The sequence below is a fragment of the Oryctolagus cuniculus genome, chromosome 4 (genome assembly GCF_051225735.1).
Source record: "Oryctolagus cuniculus isolate XC-2025 breed Fujian yellow rabbit chromosome 4, ASM5122573v1, whole genome shotgun sequence".
NCBI lineage: Eukaryota > Metazoa > Chordata > Mammalia > Lagomorpha > Leporidae > Oryctolagus > Oryctolagus cuniculus.
In genome coordinates this window covers 93015274-93039095 of record NC_142870.1, presented here as the reverse complement: position 1 = coordinate 93039095, position 23822 = coordinate 93015274, and the positions used below count along the sequence as shown (strand labels likewise).

Sequence of the window (23822 nt, the reverse complement as noted above, 5' to 3'; positions counted from 1 at the left end):
GATAAAGGGAAGCCCTTAGAGTGTGAGTGAATTACTGCTATGGGCAATTAGATGTCAGTACTATGGGGATCCTCGGAGAGACAGTGTAGAATACATTTCAGTATTGTTCCACCAAGGACAATGAAGCGTGTGTGTATGTGTGTGTGTGCATGTGTGTGTGTGTATTTGAAGCTAGCATATTTATTTATCAAGCCCTGGTCCTTGTTTGAACGTCACTCTTGGGGGCATTAACTCTCCATTACCTCTGGTGAGCCAGCTTGGTTGCATAGCTCAGGACGAGTGCTACAATTATGTGCCCTTGTCTATTTTCATTCTCTAAAATAGAGATTAGAGCACTGAACTGTGCTGGATTAGTGGAAAGATAAAGCACATTAAAGTTCATAGAGTGCCTATCATAGGTTCTGGAACATAGTTGGGGTCAATAAATGATAGTTTTAGGAGCGATAAATTAACATGGGAGGACACTGGCTCTTTGTCTATAGCTGACTTCAGACTTGTTTTAGCACTATAATTTGTGTTAGAGAAGACATCCAACTGGGGTCAGAAGGTGAAATCTGTGATCTTAAGGTAGAGACTTTTCCTTGGGTGCAGCCACCCCCTCCACCATAGGAACAAAATCTACTTTTACAGGCATCACTAGCCTAGCAAGACGCAATTAGATAATTCTCTCAATAGTAAAGCTTTTGCCAATGGCTGTGCATTTTGTTGCCTGCTAGGGAAAAGAAAACTTCTACAGAGGAGTGTTAGCTTTCTTGTACCTATAAAGAATGTTGACCAGTTCATGTTGAACTCAGAGCACATCCAAGTTGACATAGATGCCAAACTGATAGATTATTTTTACCTTTGTAGTAAAATCTAATCATAGGTATTATCACAACTTGGGCATAGCTTTGTGGTGTTTACCTGGGAAAATGTAGAATGGGAGAAGTTAAGAACTACATGCTCTGGCTGGAGCAGTGGGCCAGTGGGCTTGGCAGGTATGTGAAAATTAATATGGGAATTTGATGAGCAGAATTGTTCATGCTGGAGCATTGGGTTTTATTCTTGGTTTTGTTTTCTTTTGGGCAGGTGGAGCTGAGTATGGCCAGTGTTGTTTCTAATTTGAGACCTTGTGGGAAGCAAGATGCTGTGAGAAGGGCTGCGTTTTATGTTGCCCTCATCTAGACTGGATGATGTAGTTGGAGTCCTGGAGGTAGTACTATGGAGTTCCTCCCAATCGGGACCTGAGGGGAGAGTTCGGGTTGTGTACACCCTCGTGGCAGGTACAGGAGAATAACTGAGCAACAGTCCTCCCCTTCTTCTGTGCTGATAGAATCTATTTTTACTCATCTATCAGATGGCTATTCCTTGATCTTGGGAAAGGAGATCTAGTCTCAGGACTATGAATCCTGTCTGCCCAAAGTCAATTATGGTAATCTAGTTATAAGTCTCAGTGATTGATCTGAGGTGGCCAAGTAACCAAAGAGAACATCTGATGGAGATTTTAGAAATATCTGGTAAAGACAAGCCCTGTCTAATTTCCCTTCCTGATTTTGAACTGGGGTTGTGTGAACACATAATGTCTGGTATTGTGGTAGCTATTTTGTGACTTTAGGGGTGGAAAATGGAGCAATTCTGTGTCCTTAACGACATCACTGAGACACTAAATGGGACCTGGGACTGCGTATCTCTGGTTTCTTATAACATGAGACTCCCATTGTTCAAACCGCTTCTGATGGGATATTCTGTTATTGAAGCCAAAAAGCATCTTGATGGGTAGAGATCTAAGTAAAGAACAAGTTTGGGGGGAATATTAATGACCCTGATTTTAGGAGTACAGATCCATGGAAGATGAGAAGAGCTGAACAGACCGAAACTCCTGGGGAAGGCTCCATCACCACTAGCCGGAACGGAGGAAAGATCTGGGACTCTCTGAGCAGGAGGACTGCGGTACTGCCAACAGGTAGGAGGCCAGTGAGAGCAGACGTGACAGGGGAGGCTACTTGGTGAGGCCTGAGGGACTGGTCCAGCCATGGGAGGCAACCCCTGCACTTTCCTTCTGTGAGAAACACAAGAATTGGGGCTGTAGTGATATTCCCACCAGGTACCTGATGATAGTGGGGAACACAAAGGGCTTCACAGCCCAGCATAATAGGGCCCTGCCACTCATTTGAGCACAGCTTCAGTTCTCTTAGCCATAAAATGAGTATAGCCATTTGGTCACCATAAAGATCAAAATACATTAACTCCCAGGACATAGTGGGATTTTTATAAATGACAGTTATTGCTAACTAGCTGAGGCCAGCAGAGGTCATGATCCACCAAGGAGCTTGTCTATGTATATGTATATGTCCATCCACCATGCGTGGTCAGGAGGTGCTGTGGCAGATCAGGCCAATTTGAGACTTGCTGAGGCAGTTGGATGTTGATCTACCCTAACTGGTCTCCAGGAGAAGACACCCTGAGGGTGGAGTTTTAGGAAACCATTTCTTCTCTGCCCCAGAAGGATATTAGAAACAGGAGACGCCGGCGCCGCGGCTCACTAGGCTAATCCTCCGCCTTGCGGCGCCGGCACACCGGGTTCTAGTCCCGGTCGGGGCTCCGGATTCTGTCCCGGTTGCCCCTCTTCCAGGCCAAGCTCTCTGCTGTGGCCAGGGAGTGCAGTGGAGAATGGCCCAAGTGCTTGGGCCCTGCACCCCATGGGAGACCAGGAGAAGCACCTGGCTCCTGCCATCGGATCAGCGCGGTGTGCCGGCCGCAGCGCACCGGCCGCGGCGGCCATTGGAGGGTGAACCAAGGGCAAAGGAAGACCTTTCTCTCTGTCTCTCTCTCTCTCACTGTCCACTCTGCCTGTCAAAAAAAAAAAAAAAAAAAAAAAAAAAAAAAAAAAAAAGAAACAGGAGACATTTTTTGGAGAGGAGGTGGTGGGGAACATTAATGTTTGCTCTGGTGTTGCCTCCGCCTGAGCAGGGAGGAAGATGAAGATAGAATTTGTGCAGTGCCCACAGAAATGAGTTGGGGACAAGGGGGTGGGGTGGGGTGGGGTTTCTAAGGTTCCCAGGGGATAGGGTAGGGGCTCATCTTGGGCTCTCAGACTCCTGCAAGGAGGCAGTGAGGACTGCGGCAGGCTACACACCCATCTCATCCTCAGCAATGTGTGTGTTGAAGCCCCAGGAGCACAAATGTCTTAACCAGAAGCAGAGGCTTCCTGTTCACGGATACGGGGTGGGAGATGGACCAAAATAACCACACGGGGTTGGCAGGAGACTCTGAGAAGCCACCCTTTCTCTCCCAGAGCCCCTCCCACACACCCACCCTAAGTAATATCTAACCCGGGATCATTCACAGAAGGAAGAAGAATAGAAGTTGCTGGCGTTTGTAGTAACAGGATGAGAAAGTACGAGACTTCCTGTTATGTGTGTGTGACAGCTGGTGATAAGTGGAGGGCCCTGCACAGGAAATCCGCCCAGCTTCTGCATTGTGACCTGCCTGAAGCTTGGGTGCTCCTTCAGTCTGGTGTTGATGGCAGGACAAACGGGCGCCTGGACCATGAGCGACAACGCGGTGGAGAAGAGTTTAGAAGAGCCCTTGGCGCCTTCTGCGGATGAGTCCTCTCAGAAGAGGGGAGACTTGGTGGAAGTCTTAAATGGGGATAAGGTTAAGTTTGATGACACAGGACTCTCCTTAATTCTTCAGAATGGCCTGGAGACCCTCCGGGTGGAAAACGCTCTGACGGATGTCATCCTGTGTGTGGACATCCAGGAATTCTCCTGCCACCGCGTGGTGCTTGCCGCTGCCAGCAACTATTTCAGGTCAGCATGCCTAGGACCAGGGTCAGACTGGGTGCAGGTTGCGAGAAATGTCTGTGCGGACGTGAGAGCCTGATCTAACTTGTTGCTTCTTGCATTTATTATCTATTAAGGTCTGCTTAGCTACAGTATAAGCAAGGAAATAATGGAATCTTGGATTTTAGGATTTAAGCCACTTTGAAAGAGATTACCATCCTTTAAAAGCAATGTTTATATATTATGGCGAGTCTTTTATGTATCTGTCCTTGTTCCAAAGGATGGAAAATGACTTAAGTCATGGGGATTTTTCTCCCCTCGGTCTGACTAATGTGCTGGAAACATGGTATTGTCTGTGCTGATCAACAAAGGTGGAGAAAAAGGATGTGGTCCCTTTTGGGATTATCAAGAGACTCACTGAACAGCAGAGACTCCGTGTGTGTGCAGGGGCTGGGGAGGGGGGCAGGAAGAGCCCTTAGGTGCTTTAGATGCAAGAGGCCCCTCATTACAACAGAATGGCGGTTTCACACGGGCAGACCTGGAGGCAGGAGCCCGGGCTTCTGTCTCACTTTGCCCTTTCCTGACAATGCACTGAATTTTCTGTTTTGTCACCTAAAAGGGGGTCAGTGATGCTTTCCTCCCAGGTCTGTGTGATAATTAAATGTGAGAGTGAAAAGGGTCTTACATAGCTCCTGGCACATCGTAGATGCTCCATATATCTGTGTTGAAATTTTGCCCCTGATTCTGCTCAGTTCTGCTAAAAATCCATTTACTGAGTGTTTACCACTAGCACATCCCTGGGGTGGGAACGTGGGAGAATCAGGAACCCGGTGAATGTGGCTGGATCTGGGTTCGCTGGATCACTGTGGACACGAGGGGGACCAGTCCTCAGGGTAATGCAGATGAAGCGAGCGTTTTGCAGAAGTGAACACTCAATACCCTTTATCATTCTTCTTAAGGCTAGAATTCTGGCCAAGGAAATGGACTCCTTTGACATGGAAGGTGTTTTCTTTTTTCACTTCTCTGGAATTCAGATAACTGGGTCAGCGAGGGTTGTGGGTTCCTGTGTTGTCGAGGCGAGGGGATATCTGAGTTTGAGGGAAGTAGTTCCTGCCACATGCTGGACAGACACAGTTATCTGATTTTATTTTTGCCACAGCGCATTGCAGGTGGCTGACACCCCTTTAACAGATGGGGAAATGGAAACACTACATTATATATCTGGGAGCAGAGTTAGAAAACATTCTAGAAATCCTTGTTTTAACTGTAGAAAAATGTAAAAAAATAGAAACTGCCACTAAGTTTGGGGTTTCATTCCATAAAAGCTAAAGTGTAAGCATCACCAAAAAATGGTTGACAAAGGTAAAATGCTATACTCATTCCACCATTATTTATTTATTAGAGAGGTAGAGTTAGAGAGAGGGAGACAGAGATAGAGACAGAGACAGAGACAGAGAGGTAGGTTTTTCCATCTGCTGGTTTACTCCCCAACGGCCAGAGCTGAGCTGATCAGAAGCCAGGACCCAGGAGCTTCTTCCCGGTCTTCCACGCTGGTGCAGGGGTCCAAGGACTTGGGCCATCTTCTACTGCTTTCTCAGGTCATAGAAGGGAGCTGGACTGGAAGAGGAGCAGCCGGACATGAACTGGCGCCCATATGGGATGCCCGTGCCACAGGCGGAGGCCTAGCCTATTGCCACAGCGCCGGCCCCTGTTCCACCATTATCAATCGTGTGCTTTCCCATTGATCACAGCCCATTTCAAGAGTGAATGAAAGTCAGTTTAGCTCAGTGTCCTGGGCATTCACTTTTAGGTTTGTTCTTTCTGTTTGGAAGCCCTGGAGAACGGCTGTCATATAACATGCATCTGGTTAGCAATTTTGTGAGTGAGATGACCGGCTCCAGGCAAGAATGCTGCTACTGTGTGCCCTCGAGTGATAGAAGGCATTTGGGCGCTGGATACTCAGGCGGCGATGAGAAGCTGGAAGCACGCGGGATTGTACGTGTCTGCCTATGGATGGTACAGTCTCTCCCAAAGCTGCCTGGCCAGGGAGGAAATTCTTTTCCTTCTTTTCTTTTTCGAGCAGTAGCTTTTGATTCTTCTCTTGAGATTTCCCACGTGACTTTCCTTCTCTAATGAAACAGTTCTGGAGACAAGATTCTTTTTTCCGGTGCTGCTTCTGTTTGCTGAGCACTCACCGTGGGCCAGGCCCTGTGCCACCTGTGTCACACACTCATATGCTCACCCATGTAAACCTCACAACCACCCTACAAGGTGGGGGATTGTAGCCTGTAGCCCCATCTTTTTTTTTTTTTTTTTTTTTGGACAGGCAGAGTGGACAGTGAGAGAGACAGAGAGAAAAGTCTTCCTTTTGCCGTTGGTTCACCCTCCAATGGCCGCCGCGGCCGGCGCGCTGCAGCTGGCGCACCGCGCTGATCCGAAGGCAGGAGCCAGGTACTTATCCTGGTCTCCCATGGGGTGCAGGGCCCAAGGACTTGGGCCATCCTCCACTGCACTCCCTGGCCACAGCAGAGAGCTGGCCTGGAAGAGGGGCAACCGGGACAGAATCCGGAGCCCCGACCAGGACTAGAACCCAGTGTGCCGGCGCAGCAAGGTGGAGGATTAGCCTAGTGAGCTGTGGCGCCGGCCAACATGTAGCCCCATCTTACAGATGAGGAGCCAAAGTCCAAGGGTCACAGCCTCACTGCCTCTCTCTTGCTTCCTTTCTAAGGAGGCTGGGAAGCAAATTCCTCTGGGAACTTTCAGACACAGCCCTCTGTGCTTTGAAGAGCCTGGGAACTGGTGGGAAAATTATGTAGGTTTTTTTCCCCCCTTTATTCATTGACAAATAATTGCTTTCTACCATGTGACTGGCTCCAGTGTATTTAACCAACCTGCACCCACAGTCATTTGGATGTTTCTAAATGATCTGCTAAAGAGTAACCTCGAAACTGTCTCTTTCCATATGCATGGGAGAGTACCTTGGGATGCACTTCCGGGAGAGGCTACACTGGCTCCAGTGCATCTCCATTCCCAGTGGATAGCACCGGCTTCTGCTTGAGAGAACAGCTTAAATCACTCTGCATTCCCCACTGCCTGCCTGATGCATTTTACCAATATATTTTTTTTGATTTATTTTATTTGAAAGTCAGAGTCACACCGAGAGAGTAGAGGCAGAGAGAGAGAGGCAGAGAGAGAGAGATCTTCCATCCACTGGCTCACTCCCCAACTGGCTGCAACAGCTAGAGCTATGCCAGTCTGAAGCCAGGAGCCAAGAGCTTCTTTTGGGTCTCCCACGCGGGTGCAGGGGCCCAAGCACTTGGGCCACCTTCTACTGCTTTCCCAGGCCGTAGCGGGAAGCTGGATTGGAATTGGAGCAGCCAGGTCTCGAACCAGGGATTATGCCACAATGCCAGCCCCAATTTTTAAAATTAATGTTTATTTTTATAAATGAAGACATGCATATAGTAAATAGAGTCAAATAGTCTTTAAAGAATTACAAAGAAAGTCAAAAATTGCTCTTCACCTCTTCTGCCTTTTAGTCTTGCTCACCAGAAGCTACTATTTTTGACTTCTGGTTTTTTCTTCTAGCATTGTCTCTATATTTCTACAACATACACTTAACATTGATTTCTCAATGTTAGACATCATGAATTGGTTTCAGATAAGGATTTAGCACTAATTCCTGACCATATACTTCTTTCCCCATAATCTGTCAACAGAATGTTATCACAAGTTTTGGCTGAGTCAATTAAGAATTTACCTTATTTTGTTCGTGAAAGGATTGCTTCCTGTTGAGCCAACTTTGTACATGATTACATTTCCTGTCTTGTGGGCCTTTTTATCTTTCTGAAGTTTAATAATTCATTCCCTTTTCTACCTGCTTAGTTTCTCAATGTCTTTTATTCGTAACAATTTTTCATGTGGTCTAAAGCATCAAAGAATGGACCGATTCCATTTCCCCAGAGTCTTCCTCACTTCTGTCACCCAGTACGTGTTTTCTGAGCTTGCAGCCCATCCAGGAATTCCCCTTGACACACTCCCACATCCAACAGACACTTTTTCCTTCACCTCCTCCATTACTGTGCCTTGGTTTCCTTCTCACTTTGAGAGAGCACATCCTTCCTAAGAAAGGGTGCAGGAGAAGTAAATTCTTGAGGCCTTACATACTTGAAAATGTCTTTATTGGGGCTGAATAACAGCTCCCCAGAGTTGTCCTTGTCGCATCCCTGGAACCTCTAGGGTTCCTACAGTAGGTACTTTGCAGAAGTGACTATGTTAAGAGTATTGAGATGGGGCGATCGCCCTAGATTGGCTGGGCCCAGTGTAGTCACAAAGGCCCTTATTAGAGGGCTGTTGAAATTTCCAAATGAGAGAGAGAGGAGCAGCTGTTGGATATGCTTTGAAGACAGAGGAAGGTGTTGTGAGTCGAGTGTAGACAGCCCTAGAAACCAGAAAAGGAGGCAGATTCTCTTCTAGAACTGTTGCAGGGAGCACAACTCTGCGATTCATTCCCTGGCTTTGAACCTGTGAAGTCTGTTTTGTACTCCTGACTTGGTTTTAAACCACAGAGTTTGTGGTAATTTGTTATAGCAGCAGTTATAGCAGTAGTGTGAAACCAGTACTTAGGTGTGGATTTCTTTTTTAAGATTTATTTAGTAGTTATTTGAAAGGCAGAGTTATAGAGTTGCAGAGGCAGAGGCAGAGAGAGAGGTCTTTCACCCGCTGGTTCACTTTCCAAATGGGCACAATGGCCGGAGCTGGGCTGATCTGAAGCCAGGAGCCAGGAGCTTCTTCTAGGTCTCCCACACTGGTACAGGGGCCCAAGCACTTGGGCCATCTTCTACTGCTCTCCCAGGCCATAGCAGAGAGCTGGATTGGAAGTGTAAGCAGCCAGGATTTTTTTTGACAGGTAGAGTTGTAGACAGTGAGAGAGAGAGACAGAGAGAAAGGTCTTCCTTCTCTTGGTTCACTCCTCAAATGGCCGCCACAGTCGGCGATGCACCAATCTGAAGCCAGGAGCCAGGTGCTTCCTCCTGGTCTCCCAGGCGGGTGCAGGAGCCCAAGCACTTGGGCCATCCTCCACTGCCCTCCTGGGCCACAGCAGAGAGCTGGACTGGAAGAGGAGCAACCGGGACTAGAACCCGGCACCCATATGGTATGCCTAAGCTGCAGGTGGAGGATTAACCAAGTGAGCCACGGCTCCAGCCCCCGCAGTCAGGATTTGAACTGGTGCCCATATAGGATGCCAGCACTGCAGGCAGCAGCTTTATCTGCTGTGTCACAGTGCCAGCCCCAGGTGTGGAATTCCTGAAAATAATTTTCCTTCAGGATTCTGAGATCATGGCTCCATTGTCTTATAAATTCCCATGTTGCTGGAAAGAAGTCAGATGTCATTCTTTCTGACCCTTTGGAATCTAGGATCTGTTTTTTCTCTTGAGAAATATTTAGGACTTTCTTTCAGTATTTTGATGTTTCACAATGATGTGCCTTGGCTGTGTGTACATCTCTGTGTGTTTTACTCCATTGTGCTGTATATTTGATGGATACTTTTGATCTGGAGATTCGCACACTCTAGTTCTTATTTTTTAAGATTTTATTTTAACAACAGAGTGAAGGAGAGAGGAGAGGAGATGAGGAGAGAGAGACAGAGAGAGAGAGAGAAAGAGAGAGAGAGATTTTTCTCTCTACTATTTCACTTTGCAAATGGCCACAACAGCTGGGGCTGGACCAGGCCGAAGCCAGGAGCCTGGAACTGTATTTGGGTCTCCTACAGGGGTGGCAGGGACCCAAGCACTTGGGCCATCTTCTGCTGCTTTCCCAGGCCATTAACAGGGAGCTGAACTGGAAGCAGAGCAGCTAGGACTTGGACTGGCACTTAGACATGAGATGCTGTCATTGCAAGCTGTGTAGTCTAACCTGCTGCACCACACGCCAGTCCCTTGCAACCTCTAGTTTTAAGACATTTTCTCATATTATTTCTCGGGTAATTGTATGCTCCCTCTTTTCTTTGTTCTCTATTTCTGATTCACCTCTTCAGCGGATGTGGCCTGTTAGAACCATCCTCTGGTTTTCTCATTCTGCCTCTCATATTATTCATCATCTTAGCTATTTGCTTGACTTTCTGAAAAGATTTTTCTCAGTGTTATCTTCTAACTTATAGGTTCTCAGTTTTACTTTCCAAGAGCTCTCTTTGTTTTAGGAATGTTCCTTTTGGTATTACCCTGTTCGTTCTTCATATGGATCATATTTTCACTTATTCGCTTGGAGGTTTGTATTTTTGAAAACATTTCTATTGGTCCTGGCACTCTATTCCCTCGGTGTTTCTGTTTCTGTTAGTTTTAGTCTCGTTTTTTTTTTTTATTTTAGAAGCTATACTCAAATCTCTGGTGGGGAATCTGTTCATACTTAGGATTAAAGCACTAAGAGGTTAAATCAGTGCCAGGCTGCGGTGGGTGAGGGCTCTGCTATGGGCTCACTGAAGAGTCAGCTCCTTCTTTTGCTGGGAATTCCCACGTCAGTATTTCAAGGTCTTGCTCTTTGTGCCTTTCAGTTTTTAAAATAAAGATCCTCCATTTTCCTGTCTGGGAGAACATAAACTTAGCTGCTTATGTTCTGGGAACAGGGGAAGTTGAGATCTATCACTCTTTAGCTTTGAGATTTATAAGGAATTCTCCTGTTGCTGGTTTCCTTCCCTCCACTGTGCCTGGCATGCATGAGGCTAGCTGAATTTCTGCAGAGAACGCACATCATGTCTCCTGTGAATTACTGAGGTTTTTATGGGCAGGCTGGGTACAGGGGCCTGAGTGTGGGGAGATGCACCTGCTTCTCTCAAATTGACTTTCAACCAATTCTGCTGTTCTGGGCTCCGTGCCATCCCCCTTCCTCTCACTCCACCTCCATCTTCTAAGTATCATCAATTCCTGAGTCTGTCTAGGGCTCTCTGGAGAGAACCAGCTCAGGATCTGTCTGAGCTGGCACTTGGGCTCCCGCTTTCTCCACAAGGTCTGTATTTGAACTCTGCCAATGCACAGGAGGAATTCTACCATGGAAATCAGGCCTGATGGTGCAGAAGCAGGCATGCCGAGACAATGGCTGCCTGTCTTTATCCCCCAGGGCCTGTGTGGGTGCCGGGTGCCACTCTAACTTCTTACTGCACATCATCTCGTTAGTACTCCCAGCACTTGCCTCGAAGTGTTGTTATCACTACCATCCCCACTTTCCAGAAGCAGAAGCTGAGTTTTTGGGAGCTTAAATAATTTGCCCAGGTCACAAGGCTAGGGGGAGGTGGAGTGTCTCCTTGGGTCCTCTTGCCCTCTTGGAGGTGACACATGCTGATTTTTGCAGACTCATTCTCTGTCAAAAGCCAGACAGAGTACAGAAGGAATCCACCGTAATAGCTATTAGTCCCTGATGACTGTTCTAATTGCTGTTAGCTACAGAGATAATGAAACCTGGGCCTGCCTGGGTCAGTTTTTACATGACAGACAAAACCTGCTTGGCCACTGATTGCCCTATTGTTTCTACCTCAAACTGTCCCCAAACCCCACCCCCACACACAGAAAAACACTTACAAATATAAGTCATGTGAGGTGGTGTTATTGTGTAGTGGGTTAAGTCGCTGCCTGTGACACTTGTATCCCATTTGAGGGCTGGTTCAAGTCCCAAGTCCCTGCTGCTCCATTTCTGATTCCACTCCCTGCTACTGCACCTGGGAAAGCAGCAGCAGATGACCCAAGTGCTAGGGCCCCTGCCACCCAAGTGGGAGACCTAGATAGAGTTTTGGGCTCCTGGCTTTGGTTTGGCCCAGTTCCAACCATTGCTACCATTTGGGTGAACCAACAAATGGAAGTTTCTCTCTCTCTCTCTCTTTGTGTGTGTGTGTGTGTGTGTGTGTGTGTGTATCTGTAACTCTGACTTCCAAATAAATAGTTTTTTGAAAAAGTAATCATTTGTGGTGCCAGAGGACTGAGGAGGTGGCAAGGTGCCTGGATGTGTGCCATGGCTGCTGCGAGCAAGGCCTGAGTCAGTGACCAGACGATGCATTTCCCCTTGAAGCCTGTTTAAGTCTTAGGTGGAAGGAGAAAAGTGGGAGAAAAGATGGAATTGAAACTGAGAATAGTGAGGGAGAATAAAGCTTCAAAAGCTACTCATGGCATACATTTGAATGTCATACTGCCAAATGTCAAGGTGTCCAAATAATACCAGAGTGCAAAAAACAGGGGGAGCACAGATTTAACATGTGTTGTCATTTTTTTAACTTTTATGTATTTATCTTCATCAACTTGAAAGGAAGATATATATAGAGAGAGGATATATTTCATCTGCTGGTTCATTCCCCAAATACCTGCAAATGGCAAGGCTGGGCCAGGCCAAAGCCAGGAGCCCAGAACTCAATCCAGATCTTCCACATGGCAGGGGCCCAAGCATTTGGACCATCATCTACTGCCTCTCAAGTGCTTAAGCAGGAGGCTGAATTGGAACAGAATAGGCTGGACTTGAACTTGCACTCTGATGAAGGATGCCATTGTTCCAAGTGGCAGCTTAATCTGCTGTGCCACAAAGCTCACTCCTGTAAAATATATATATTTAATATATATTAAATGTATATTTAATATATATAATATATAATTATTTTATAAGACTATTAAGTGTGTTTTAGAAGTCTACAAATAAAGCTGCCATTTGTGTTGTGCCTTTGGATAACTGGTCCCCAAATTAAAGTCACTGGAAGGGATGCTGTGCACTGAGCCCTGGTGACATTCAAGGGGTCACAATCCACTCCAATGGTCCTTACCTTTGAGGGGGTCCAACTTGCTCCAAAATATGGCACCCTTTGCAAGTGACAAGGACCTATTTGGGCAACCATGCAAAGATCCTGAGGATTGGCAGGAGGGGAGTCATAATGATGTAGGGAGGGGTCATCAGGCCTTCCTCAGTCCCACCTGACGACTGGCCCTCCCTCCATGCAATCAAAAGCTTTAAAAACAAAAAGCTTCCAGGCTGAGACTAAGTCAACAGCAAGCTCCTTTATTGCTGCTATTGCCTAGAATCCTTGCCTGGACTCGGCTCTGACTCCTGTCGTGTTGTCTCTGGGACTATGTCACCAGCTACAAAAATTAAGCAAGAGGCTAGTAATGGAGAGGTATTGTAGGCACCATCCTGTGGTCTTACTAATCATGATCACATATTAATCACTTACGGCCGGCGCCACGGCTCAATAGGCTAATCCTCCGCCTGTGGTGCAGGCACACTGGGTTCTAGTTCTGGTCGGGGCGCCGGATTCTGTCCCGGTTGCCCCTTTTCCAGGCCAGCTCTCTGCTGTGGCCCGAGAAGGCAGTGGAGGATGGCCCAAGTGCTTGGGCCCTGCACCCCATGGGAGACCAGGAGAAGCACCTGGCTCCTGGCTTCAGATTAGCGCGGTGCACTGGCCGCAGCGCGCCGGCCACAGTGGCCATTGGAGGGTGAACCAACGGCAAAAGGAAGACCTTTTTCTCTGTCTCTCTCTCTCACTGTCCACTCTGCCTGTCAAAAAAAAAAAAAAAAATTGCTTACTGGGTGGTAGAAAGAAGGGCAAGAGGCTAATCTTAAGCCATAGTTAAATGTTGAAATCTTTAGCTTTTTCTCCATAATGGTGTAAGATGTCTAGAACGGAGCCAGCAATCAGATGATAAAAGAAGGGGAAAAAAATCCCACTAAGAATGAGTTAAAGCCATCTAAGTCTGGATTAAAAGCCTGGCTGATGGCAAAAACATTGAGGATTACTGTGGCCACAATGGGTACCTTGGTGAGCTGCAGTTGATTACACTACTGTATTTTCCAGTATCGTGGACCAGAGCCACTATGGCGTTTGATGTTTAAGTCCTGTGGGTCTATGAGGCTACTTCAAAAGTTAATGGAAATATGGAATTAAAAGATAAGTTTACTTCATCTTTTATTATTATTATAATATTAAATAAGATAATTTTGGTGCAAAAAATTTTTGAAACTCATACTAACACATTTATATTAAACACATTAACACATTTTCATATTAACACATTTTCCATAAACTCTTTGAAGGCTCCCTCATAAAATCCCTTGTTGGAAATTCCAAAATTCCCAAAGGGCTGATAAATAATAAATTTTTCATAATGAATTTAACAGCCAAATTTAACTGGAACTATACTTGTTTGGTGCTGAGGGTAGGGACTGGAGGTGTAGGACATGTGTCCTGAACCAAGGTAAAGCTACTTACAGAATCTTTCTTCATTTAGGGCAACTATTCAGGTATTCCCTGCCGAAGTACTAATGCACTGGAGTATTGAGTGCTGGTAGTTCTATTTAATATTCAGGATATGTTAATATCCAGATAATTCTGAATGCCAAAACACATCTGGCTATAAGATTTTTGGGTAAAGGATTATGGAACTTTCTGACAAAGTTCACAGTTTTAATTTTGAGGTTACTTATCTATCTTTATCTATATGCATATTTTTACATATTTATGAACATAGTTTGCATATAATTTTGCATCTTTCTTTGCTTCCTCTTTTCATTATAATCTTTTCCCTATGGTGCATCATATTTCATAATTACTGTTTAGTTAGTTAATCTATCACTGGTTTAAACAGATGCATAATATGAAAATCATTCTCAGTATGGACATTCACATTACTTTACAATGTTTAATTTTGTCATCGACATGGTAATCTTTGTAGTAAGTGTTTTTCATAGTTGGGAATATAGAAAAGCTAACTTGTTTTGAATACTTAACCCCATGTCAGAAATGTTTCTAGATTCTCTTTCATTTCATTCAATCCTCACAGCATCAACAGTAGATAACAAGTGAACAGTATTGTCTCTGTGTCACCCTTGCCTGAAGGAACTTGTTTTGATAGGAAGAATGGTGTCCCCGAAGGGCAGAAATGTAGCTGTTGGGACATTTATTGTGAAGACCCAGAAATGCATGAAGACCATGCTTGCAGTGGTTTGGGTTACATAGCTGAAAATGATGAGGAAATGTAAAAATTATTATGTCTATGTCCATGGGATGTAGGATGCTATTGGAACCTTCATCCTGATTTGTGTCTGGGCCTGAGAGAACAGACCCCATAGCAGCAAACACTATGTGCCTTAGGAAAACAGTCTGGGTCACAGAGTTAAGTAAGAAATAAAGAGGTGGATCAGAGTGAGCAAGGCGAAGATATGGTATGCTCTGAAAGTGTATGGTCTCCAGAACCTACAGGATGTCACTGGGGTAGAACCAGAAACTGTTGGTATAGTGGTAAGAATTATGGTATTAGGATTTGAGTCCAGACTCTGCCACTTTTTGGCTGTGTAAGTCTTGGGAAGATTGGCTTCTTTGAGCTGGCACCAAAATCTAGCACAGGTAGGCTGATGGTTTGTGTCTACTTATTCCAGTGAGTTGTTGTGAAAGGAAAATAATAAAATAGATCTATTTATGAATGTATTTGTCTAAACACTTTATGCATGGTAATATGTCAAATTTGTTAGTTCCGAAGAACAGATATCAACTGGTTTATCTGAGAAGGGGAGTTTATGTAAATGATAATAGGAACTCAGAAACTTCCCCAGAAATCTGGAGACCCAAATTCAGAAAACAGACAGGTGCATGGGAGGCCAGTCAGCAGCAAGGACCGCAGCCCAAATCACCCAGAACCCGTGTGGGGAGCTGTTGCCTGCTGCTGAGGAATCCTGGAGGCCACAGTTGCACATCTGCAGCCACGGGCCCTGCCCTGAGGCTGACTCTTAAATTCCCCAAACAGACTCGGCTCTGCCTTGCCCCTGCCTCACCAGCACCTAACTGAAAGCCTGGGATTGGTTATCTAAGTGGTTAGGGCTGAGTTGTAAAGTTAACACCCTGGCTGTGCTTGAAGCTGGGCAAGTGACCATCAGGCCTTTGAAGCTTTTGGAGTGGGAAGTGGCTTCTACCACCCACCACTATGTCTAGGGAGAGTTTCACATGCTGGGCACCCAACAGATGACAAGCATCTTCCTACTATGCATCAGGCCTGCATTAGGTGCAGAAGGGGTGTTGAGGGATCGTGAAAACTACTATACAGGTCTTAAGGGATTCTGTGACTCTTGTCACCCAGGAAACACAGCAATGGATCCTGTGATTTCAGCAGGCAAGAGGACAATTATTAGCACTTCCATTTCTCTTCTTCCCCCAGACTGTGAGTTGCCCTGGGGACATCTGTAGGGGTGTGTGGCATGAAGGCATTATCATTCATGGGTGGGAGACAGGTTGAAAGGCTGAGCTATGTGAAGGCAGCAGCTACCTTTTTCATCCCTTTGTCCTTGGCATCATTGCAATGGCTGGCCTTCAGCAGACACCCTCAAAATGCATGACGTGAATACAACCTTGATGTTTTTCCTGCAGGGTCAGTCATGGCCAGAGCAGGAAGTCCTCAGGGGTGCATTTTCAGAGAAGGCAAAGATGATCAAGTGCGGTCCTCATAGGAAACGTTGGAAGGAGCAGTGAAACAATAAATAATGCTTCTATTGGGGCTTTCACAGGTTACCCATGTGATCATCTGGACAAAGATGTGCTATGCCTGTATGTCTATGCCTGTAGACCTTTTTTTAGCATTAGGAGATAGGAGATAAGGGGAGGGATTCTGTCCCAAGGCAAAAGGGCCATAGGTCCTTTGATTTTTTCAGTAAAACGTCATCTCTGCAATCACCAGCCCTGATGTCTAGGTTTCAATTAAGAACCAAGAATCCATTCTTCTCTAGCTTTGAATAATTTTCCATTAGCTCCCAGGTGAAACACAACAGAGCTCCCTACTAAAAGGATGAGCTCCCAAGTAATAGTTCACCACGCCCATCTCAAGTTGTGTGCTTTCTCCTGGCAGCAAGTGTGTGAACATGTAGCTGTTCCTCCATGAACCTGCTTTTACAGATTTGGACTGGGTCCTGATATGGTAAATGCTAGTCCCTGAGAAGAGCTGGGACCATGTAGGACGTTCGTGGTTTTGGTAAAATTGCCACGGAGCTCACCATCCACCAGCATTGCTCAATGTTCCCATATTAGTCAGCATTCTCCTTGTTGCAAGGGGTAGGAAACTGAGCCACAGCAGCCTAGGCAAAGAGGAAGGTGTTTGGTCACATTACCAAACCATAGGAAGAGCTGGCATGCAGTAGAGTCATGGAGAAGAGGAACCAGGGTCTTGAATGCGGTCAGGACGCTCTCTCCCCATCTCTCACTTGTTTTCTCCCTCCTGTTGGATTTCTGAGGTTAACTTCTGCCACAAGGTTGGGGCAAACACCCAACTGTTGGCAGCTGTGAGACTCTCCTCTTCCTGCTTTGGTTCCCGACACTCTGATTGGCTCAATGACCCAATTCTAGACCAATCACTGTGTCAGGAGATGGGGCACAATGATCAGCTCAGCTTTGGTCAGGAGTTCACCCTTGGTAAAAGAGGTGTGTGTATGCATGAAAGTGAGCAAGAGCAAGTGTGAGCGAGTGTGTGTGAGAGAGAGATCTGTAAAAACATAAGAGCTCCCAGTTGAACCATTTGATTTGAGTGGGGCCTGGGTGAGAAGAGTGTTTTTCAGAAATGGGAGAAGCTGGATGAATGAAAGGAAAAATAATGCCCATTAAACAGGGCTAGCAAACCCTTTTCCACTTCCTTTTATTAGCCAGCTTACTGTACTTCTGTATTTGCCCTGGGTGCCTTGGTTTCATTTTAATCACTTAATTCTTATCATCTTATTTTGTTGTTACTGTTTTGTGGTTTATAATGCCTTTGCTTCTTAAGTGCAAGCCATCTCAGATTCTTGTTAAAAGGCTGTCTCTGTCTAGAGATTAGTCTCCCTTGATTTGAAAGAATATTGTTTGGGCAACCGATCTGTCCCCTGCCAGCCACAAGGAGAGGCATCCTTTTACTCCATTCAAATTTTGTGGAGAGCTCTAGGGCCACAATCATTACAGGGGTGCTGACACAGCCAAGACTTGAAAACACAGTCAAACCCAAACTAGTAAGTTGTGTCATATCCCTTTCTCAGGGGGCACTCAGGGATCTAGAAAAAATGATACCCAGCATGCTTTCTGGATTCAAAAGATCACGTGTCATGTAGAGTAAGTTCAAGCTTACACTCAGGAGGCTGCATGTCAAGAACAGCTTGATGTTTGGGGAAATAAGAGAGGGGTAGAAACCCAGTGAATAGTTCCTGCAAGATGCGGTATGCAAAAATAGGACAGAGGAGAGTGGAGGTTAGGAAAATTTAGGAAGATACCATGTGATTAGCAGCGTCCTAAAAAGTGCAGCGAGCAGGTAGGGTTGGCAGGAGATGTCTGTCTCATCTGCAGGCGGAGCTGGAGAGGAGAGGTTAGAATTCCTAGCGCCACTCCTCCTGCACAGCTGCAGGGCACCGCCAGTGGTCCGCAGGCCTTCCACTGAGGAGCACTGGATCTCGCTACCATTCTTAAGGTACAAGTACTGGGAGAGGAGGAGCATAAAATACTAAGCTTTCAGGACTCTAGTGGTGAGTGGGTTTAGTGAAACGTCATCTGTCTATCCATTCATCCAACTGGCCCAGATTTTTGAAGTGCCTACTCTGTGCCACACACAGGGTATACAAACACAAGTGAGTTCTGGTTCTTGCCTGATCTGAAAGCCGTAATCCAGTTCGGGGAGAGATGAGTATGATCAGTGTTTATAATACAGGTTTATTAGTGCTCTGATGGAGCTCTGCACGAGGCTATGAGAGTTTACACGGGGGACTAAATGAGACTGGAGAGAAAGCAGTCAGAGAAGGCTTCCTGGAAGAGGCAGCCCTGGAGCAGCATTTTGAAGGATGATAGGGACTGTCCAGAAGAGGCCAAGTGAAGGGAAAAGGAACAGGAGGGGCACATTTCAGCCAAAGGGAAACACTTCTGAGCAGGGCCCTGGCCGCGTAAGCAGAGGAACCACAGGGAGAAGGGTGGACTGGGAGTGAGGGAGAAGGATGGATCAGGAAGGCCAAGAGGTGGACAGGGTCAGGCCAGGAGAGGTTTTGTTGGCCAAGGCTGAGGAGTTTGCATCAAATGTCCTCCCCCTTTATATTTCAGTGATTCAGTCACTGTTGGAGATGCCCACATCCTATATTTGGTGCCTAGGTTTAAGTCCTGCCTCTGCTACCTGTCCAGCTTCCTGCTGGGAGGAAGTAGATGCCATAGATGATGGTTTAAGTACCTGGGTCCCTGCCACCCATGTGGGAGACCCAGATTGAATTCCAGGCTCCTGGGTTCAGCCTGGGCAAACCCTGGTTGTTACAGGTACTTGGGGAGTGAACAAGAGGTTAGAAGATTGTGTGTGTGTGTGTGTGTGTGTGTCTTTCAAATAAATAAAACAAAAAATAAATCTCTGAAATCTAAGGCAGAAGGAAGCCATGGAAGAGTACTTAAGCAGTAAAATGAGATGATCCAAGATCTCCATGAAGTAACCCTATAGACCACAGGTGTGGAAGGCGCCAACTAGAGAGAAGCTCAGGTGGGTGCAGAAGATTGCAATGAGGGGAGATGAGGCTCAGAATTAAGGCAGAGGCAGTGGGGACCAGCAGACAACTTCGAGGGGCACTCAGGGTGCAGAGGACCCTCGGGGCAGCTGAACCAGAGAGAGCCCCAGGCAGGGGCAGCACTGCCAGTGAGAAAGCAGGGAGCAAAGTGCACTTGGGAGGATTGAAGACAACTAAACTGACTGCACACTCCTGCTGGGGACTGCCTCTGGGCGTCAGGACTGGAAAGAGAAAGAGAAGGTAGTATAGTGTTAATAAGACTTTACCCTATGTAATTCACTGTAGAGCAAAGCTCAGAAACCAAACAAGTAGTTTCAAAGTAGCTCAAGTTCTGAACTTGTAATTTTTAGATACCTTGAAGGACATACACACAACAGCTATCATTAAAATCTGTTTTCTTCTCTTACTCAGTCTGTGATTGGGACCACTGCTAGCTGTTAGGGTACCTTCCTTTCAATTCTAACAAGTTCTCTGGGAGGACCATCTAGAGATAGGTGCTCCTTTGGTGGGTGTTTAAACTAGCAGTTAAGACGACAGCGGGGATGCCCACAGGAGTGCCTGGATTTGGTCACCAGCTCCATCTCCTGCCTCCAGCTTCCTGCTCCTGTGAATCCTGGGAGGCAGTGGTGATGATTCAAGTACTTGGGTCCATGCTGCTCCTATGGGAGACTTGGATTACATTTCCAGCTCACTTTAGCCCTTGCCCATGCCTGGATGTTATGGGCATTTGGGGAGAATGGAACCAGCAAGTGAGAGATCTCTAAATATCTCTTTGTCTCCCTACCCCAAAAAGGAAGAAGAAATAAGGACTCCTTGTCGCTCCCCCTCTTCGTGGAGGAACGACACAGGACCCTGCGCTGTTCTTTTGTCTGCTCGGCCCTCCCCGGGTTTGCTGCTGGTCCTTCCCGGGTTGGCTACCGACCCTTCCACCTCCGTGGAAGGGCGGTTCCCCCTGCCACCTTCCCCACTTCCGCGGGGGAGCAGCACACCGCCGGCCGGCTCTCTCGGGGGCTGCTCAGGTGTTCCTTCAGATAGATGTTCCTGGTGCATGTTGTCTCTCTCCTCCTTTATAGTCCTCTTCCGCCAATCCCAACTCGGCTGCCCACACGCCGAGCACGCTGCTCTCCTCCAATCAGGAGCAAGATCAGCTCCTGCAGCTCAGTCAATCAAATTGGCGAGAGGCAGCTGCGTAGAAGCTGCTACTCCCTTCTCAGTGCCATATTGTGGGAGAGCAGATGCATAGAATAAGTCTTAATTCCAGTAACTTAGTCTAGTCCGGGTTGCTCCCCACACTCCTCTCTCTGGGAACTGTTACAGTTGATTAGGATGCAGGGCTTGGAAAATGTAATAGGGGCTGAATTTTATTTTGTTTGCCTATTTTATTTTTTTAAGATTTTATTTATTTATTTGAGAGGTAGAGTTACAGACAGTGAGAGGGAGAGACAGAGAAAAAGGTCTTCCATCCATTGGTTCACTCCCCAAATGGCTGCAACAGCCGGAGCTGTGCCGATCCGAAGCCAGGAGCCAGGTGCCTCTTTCCAGTCTCCCACGTGGGGGCAGGGGCCCAAGGCCTTAGGCCATCTTGTACTGCTTTCCCAAGCCATAGCAGAGAGCTGAATTGGAAGTGGAGCAGCCGGGACTAGAACCGGTGTCCATATGGGGTGCCAGCACGGTAGGCAGGGGATTAACCTACTGTGCCACTGTGCCTGCCCCTATTTTGCCTATTTTGAAAGTCAGAGCTACAGAGAGAGAGGGAGAGATCTTACACCCACTGGTTCACTTCCCAGATAGCTGCAACAGCTAGCACTGGACCAGACCGAAGCCAGGGGCCTGGAGCTTCATCCAGGTCTCTCATGTGTGTGGCAGGGGCCCAAACACTTGGGCCATCTTCTGTTGCTTTTTTCTTAGGCCACTAGCAGAAAACTAGGTCAGAAGTGGAACAGCCAGGGTGTAAACCGGTGTCCATATTGGATGCCAGTGTCATAGGCAGCAGCTTTACCCACTATGCCACAATGATGGCATATTTTATTTTTAAAGATTTATTATTTATTTGAAAGATGGAGTGACTACAGGCAGGGAGACAGAGAGAAAGAGAGAGATCTTCTATCCACTAGTTCACTCCACAAATTGATGCAATGGCCAGGGTTAAAGCTCAGAACTACATCCTGGTCTCCCACATGGATGACAGGTACCTAAGCACTTGGGCCATCTTCCTCTGTTTTCCAAGACACATTAACAGGGATCTGGATCAGAAGCAGAGCATCTGGGACTTGAATCAGTACATCCAATATGGGATGCCAGTGTTGCAAGTGGCGGCAACAACACCAACCCCAGGAGCTGGATTTTAGCCCAACTCAAGCCCCAGCCTTGCACCCCTGCATATAGGTCAATCTGTGGTCATTTCCCCTTGACCTCTAATGTCCTAGCTGCTTTCCACCCCCTGCTGGAGGAAGGAGCTCCTGTCTTCCTCTCCTTCGCCTCTGGGTTCAGACGGCTCTTTGACAGCTGGTACAGGGAGAGTCTGGAACGCATGTGATCATCTTTGCTCTATAACAATAGAGAGAACTTTTATGACTGCAGGAGCATCAGCCTTAGAACACCTGTGGATGAAGCCTGGAACTAGTGCCAGTTTGCACGTTCCTAAGTGGTCACAACCAGGGAACGCTCAGCAAAATCTCTAGGTGGAGGTTAACCTTGACTTCCAGAAAATGGCAGGTGATCATAAGGAAACTGCTGGGAGTTCTAGGGGGTTGGAATGGAAAATGTTTGGGGAAAAAGGGTGAACAGGCTCCTCCAGGCAGTGGCCTGGCAGCCAACAGTGCTGATCTACTCCCAGCCCCATGCGGAAGTAAGATTCTGAGCAGACCTCACTGTGAAGGCCATGAGGGAAGTGGTATTTTGTTAGGGGAAGCCAGGTTTCATCTCTGGGAAGGAGGTGGGAGATGGGAAAATCAAAATCAAATGAAAGCAAGAGTGCCTGTCATGTGTTGTAATGTAGAAATCTCTGGTAGGAGGACTTAGGGTGGACATCGGTGGGCCTGGAATTCCAATGGCTTGTTGCTAGGTAAGACACGGGCTTTGATCAAGGCCACTCAGTGCACATTGTGTAGTCTCTTGGCAGTTAGAGGAGAAATGTAGGTTTTGAGTTGGGGATAGAATAGGCAAGTCCCTTGAACTACTGAAATATAGGACTGTGTGCAAATACAGGTTCCTTTCCCTCATTCTTTCCTTCCCTCAATGCATCCACCCACCCATCCATCCAAGAACTATTGAGTGTCTACTGTGGGGCAGTAAAGACTTCTCAGGTTCCAACAACTCTAAAAGGGGAGAGAATGCGTTAAAAATGGATCCAATCAATAGAATATATAGAGAGAGCCCTGTCTGGAGCCCCAGGGTGCGAATGTAGATAAAGCATACACTAAAAACCAGTGGTGTAGCTGCATCATGAGATGGGGTGGGGTGGTGGTGCACAGACAAGACTGGGCAGGTCCTAGTGTACCAATGTTGAAAGTACTTAAAACATTTTTTTCTGGATAGTTTTAATGTAATTGTTTTTTGGCATTTGGGCCCATTTGCTGTTCAGGATTTCTCTTGTCCGATTGTTATCCATCAGAATTCTGCAGTGCAGGTGACAGATATTCAGTTGAAACTACTGGAATGCCTGAATCCCACACTGGAGTGCTGGGTTAGAGTCTTGGCTCTGCTTAAAATTCCAGCTTCCTGCTGATGTGCACTCTAGAGTAGCAGGTGATAGCTCAAGTATTTGGGTCCCTGCTGGCCATGATGAATACCCAGACTGGATTCAGCCTGGCTCAGCCCTATTTGTTGCTGGTATCGGGAGAATGAATCTGCAGATGGGAGATCTATCTCTGTCTCTCTGCCTTTCAAATTCAATAAGTAAATAAATTTTTAAAAATCTAGGAGAACTGGTTTCAGGCATTTTTGGATCTTTGTGCTTAAATCGATCCCAATGAGATTCAGTTTTTCTTTCTCTCTCCCTTGGTCCTGCTGTTCTCACCACTGGCTTCTCAGGGACAGTCTTCACACAGGGAGACAAAAAGGTCGCTTCCATCTCTGAACCTGCATTTCCCACAGTGGGAAGACAGCTTCTCTTTCTCAGTAATTCCAAAGGCACTCCTAAATTGACTCTGATTGGGCCAACTTCACACCCATCCCTGAACCAAACACTATGATGTGAGGGATGTGACGTGTGACTGGGACTGGGCTTGTCCCTGGCATAAGAAGCGATCTAGCTCTGTCCAGACCTCCCAGACTGATACTGCAGGAGTGGTAGCGATGGGAGCTACTCCTACAAAGGACAAGGAACCATGCTGCGCAGCCAAATCAAGAACTGCCCGTTGCGCCTTTTTGACTGAATCATCGCCAAAGCAGGACTACAAGCATTTGTTGTAATTAGTGTTCTCTCCTGTCTGGCCTTGCAGGACAGAACAAGCCCTTGGTTCTGCCATAAATGTAGAGAGGTTGAACTACATGGCTGAGGCATCAGGTTGGTCCACTGCGGCTTGGGGGGGGGGGGGGGGCTCTGGCTCGACAGGA

At 46.7% G+C, this 23822-nt stretch overlaps 1 protein-coding gene and 1 long non-coding RNA gene across 2 annotated transcripts in view; both read left to right on the top strand.

Moving 5' to 3' along the window:
• Positions 1-1942, top strand: part of LOC138849452 (uncharacterized) — a 90449-nt gene extending 88507 nt beyond the window's left edge. The window contains exons 3-4 of the long non-coding RNA XR_016233191.1: positions 1069-1192; positions 1812-1942. This is a non-coding gene — a long non-coding RNA (uncharacterized LOC138849452). The remainder of the gene's footprint in view (positions 1-1068; positions 1193-1811) is intronic.
• A 1352-nt stretch (positions 1943-3294) lies between these two features.
• Positions 3295-23822, top strand: part of KLHL6 (kelch like family member 6) — a 63718-nt gene continuing 43190 nt past the window's right edge. Inside the window, exon 1 of the mRNA XM_002716495.6 lies at positions 3295-3791. Within this exon, the coding sequence (XP_002716541.4) occupies positions 3502-3791 (290 nt within the window). The 5' untranslated portion in view covers positions 3295-3501. The remainder of the gene's footprint in view (positions 3792-23822) is intronic.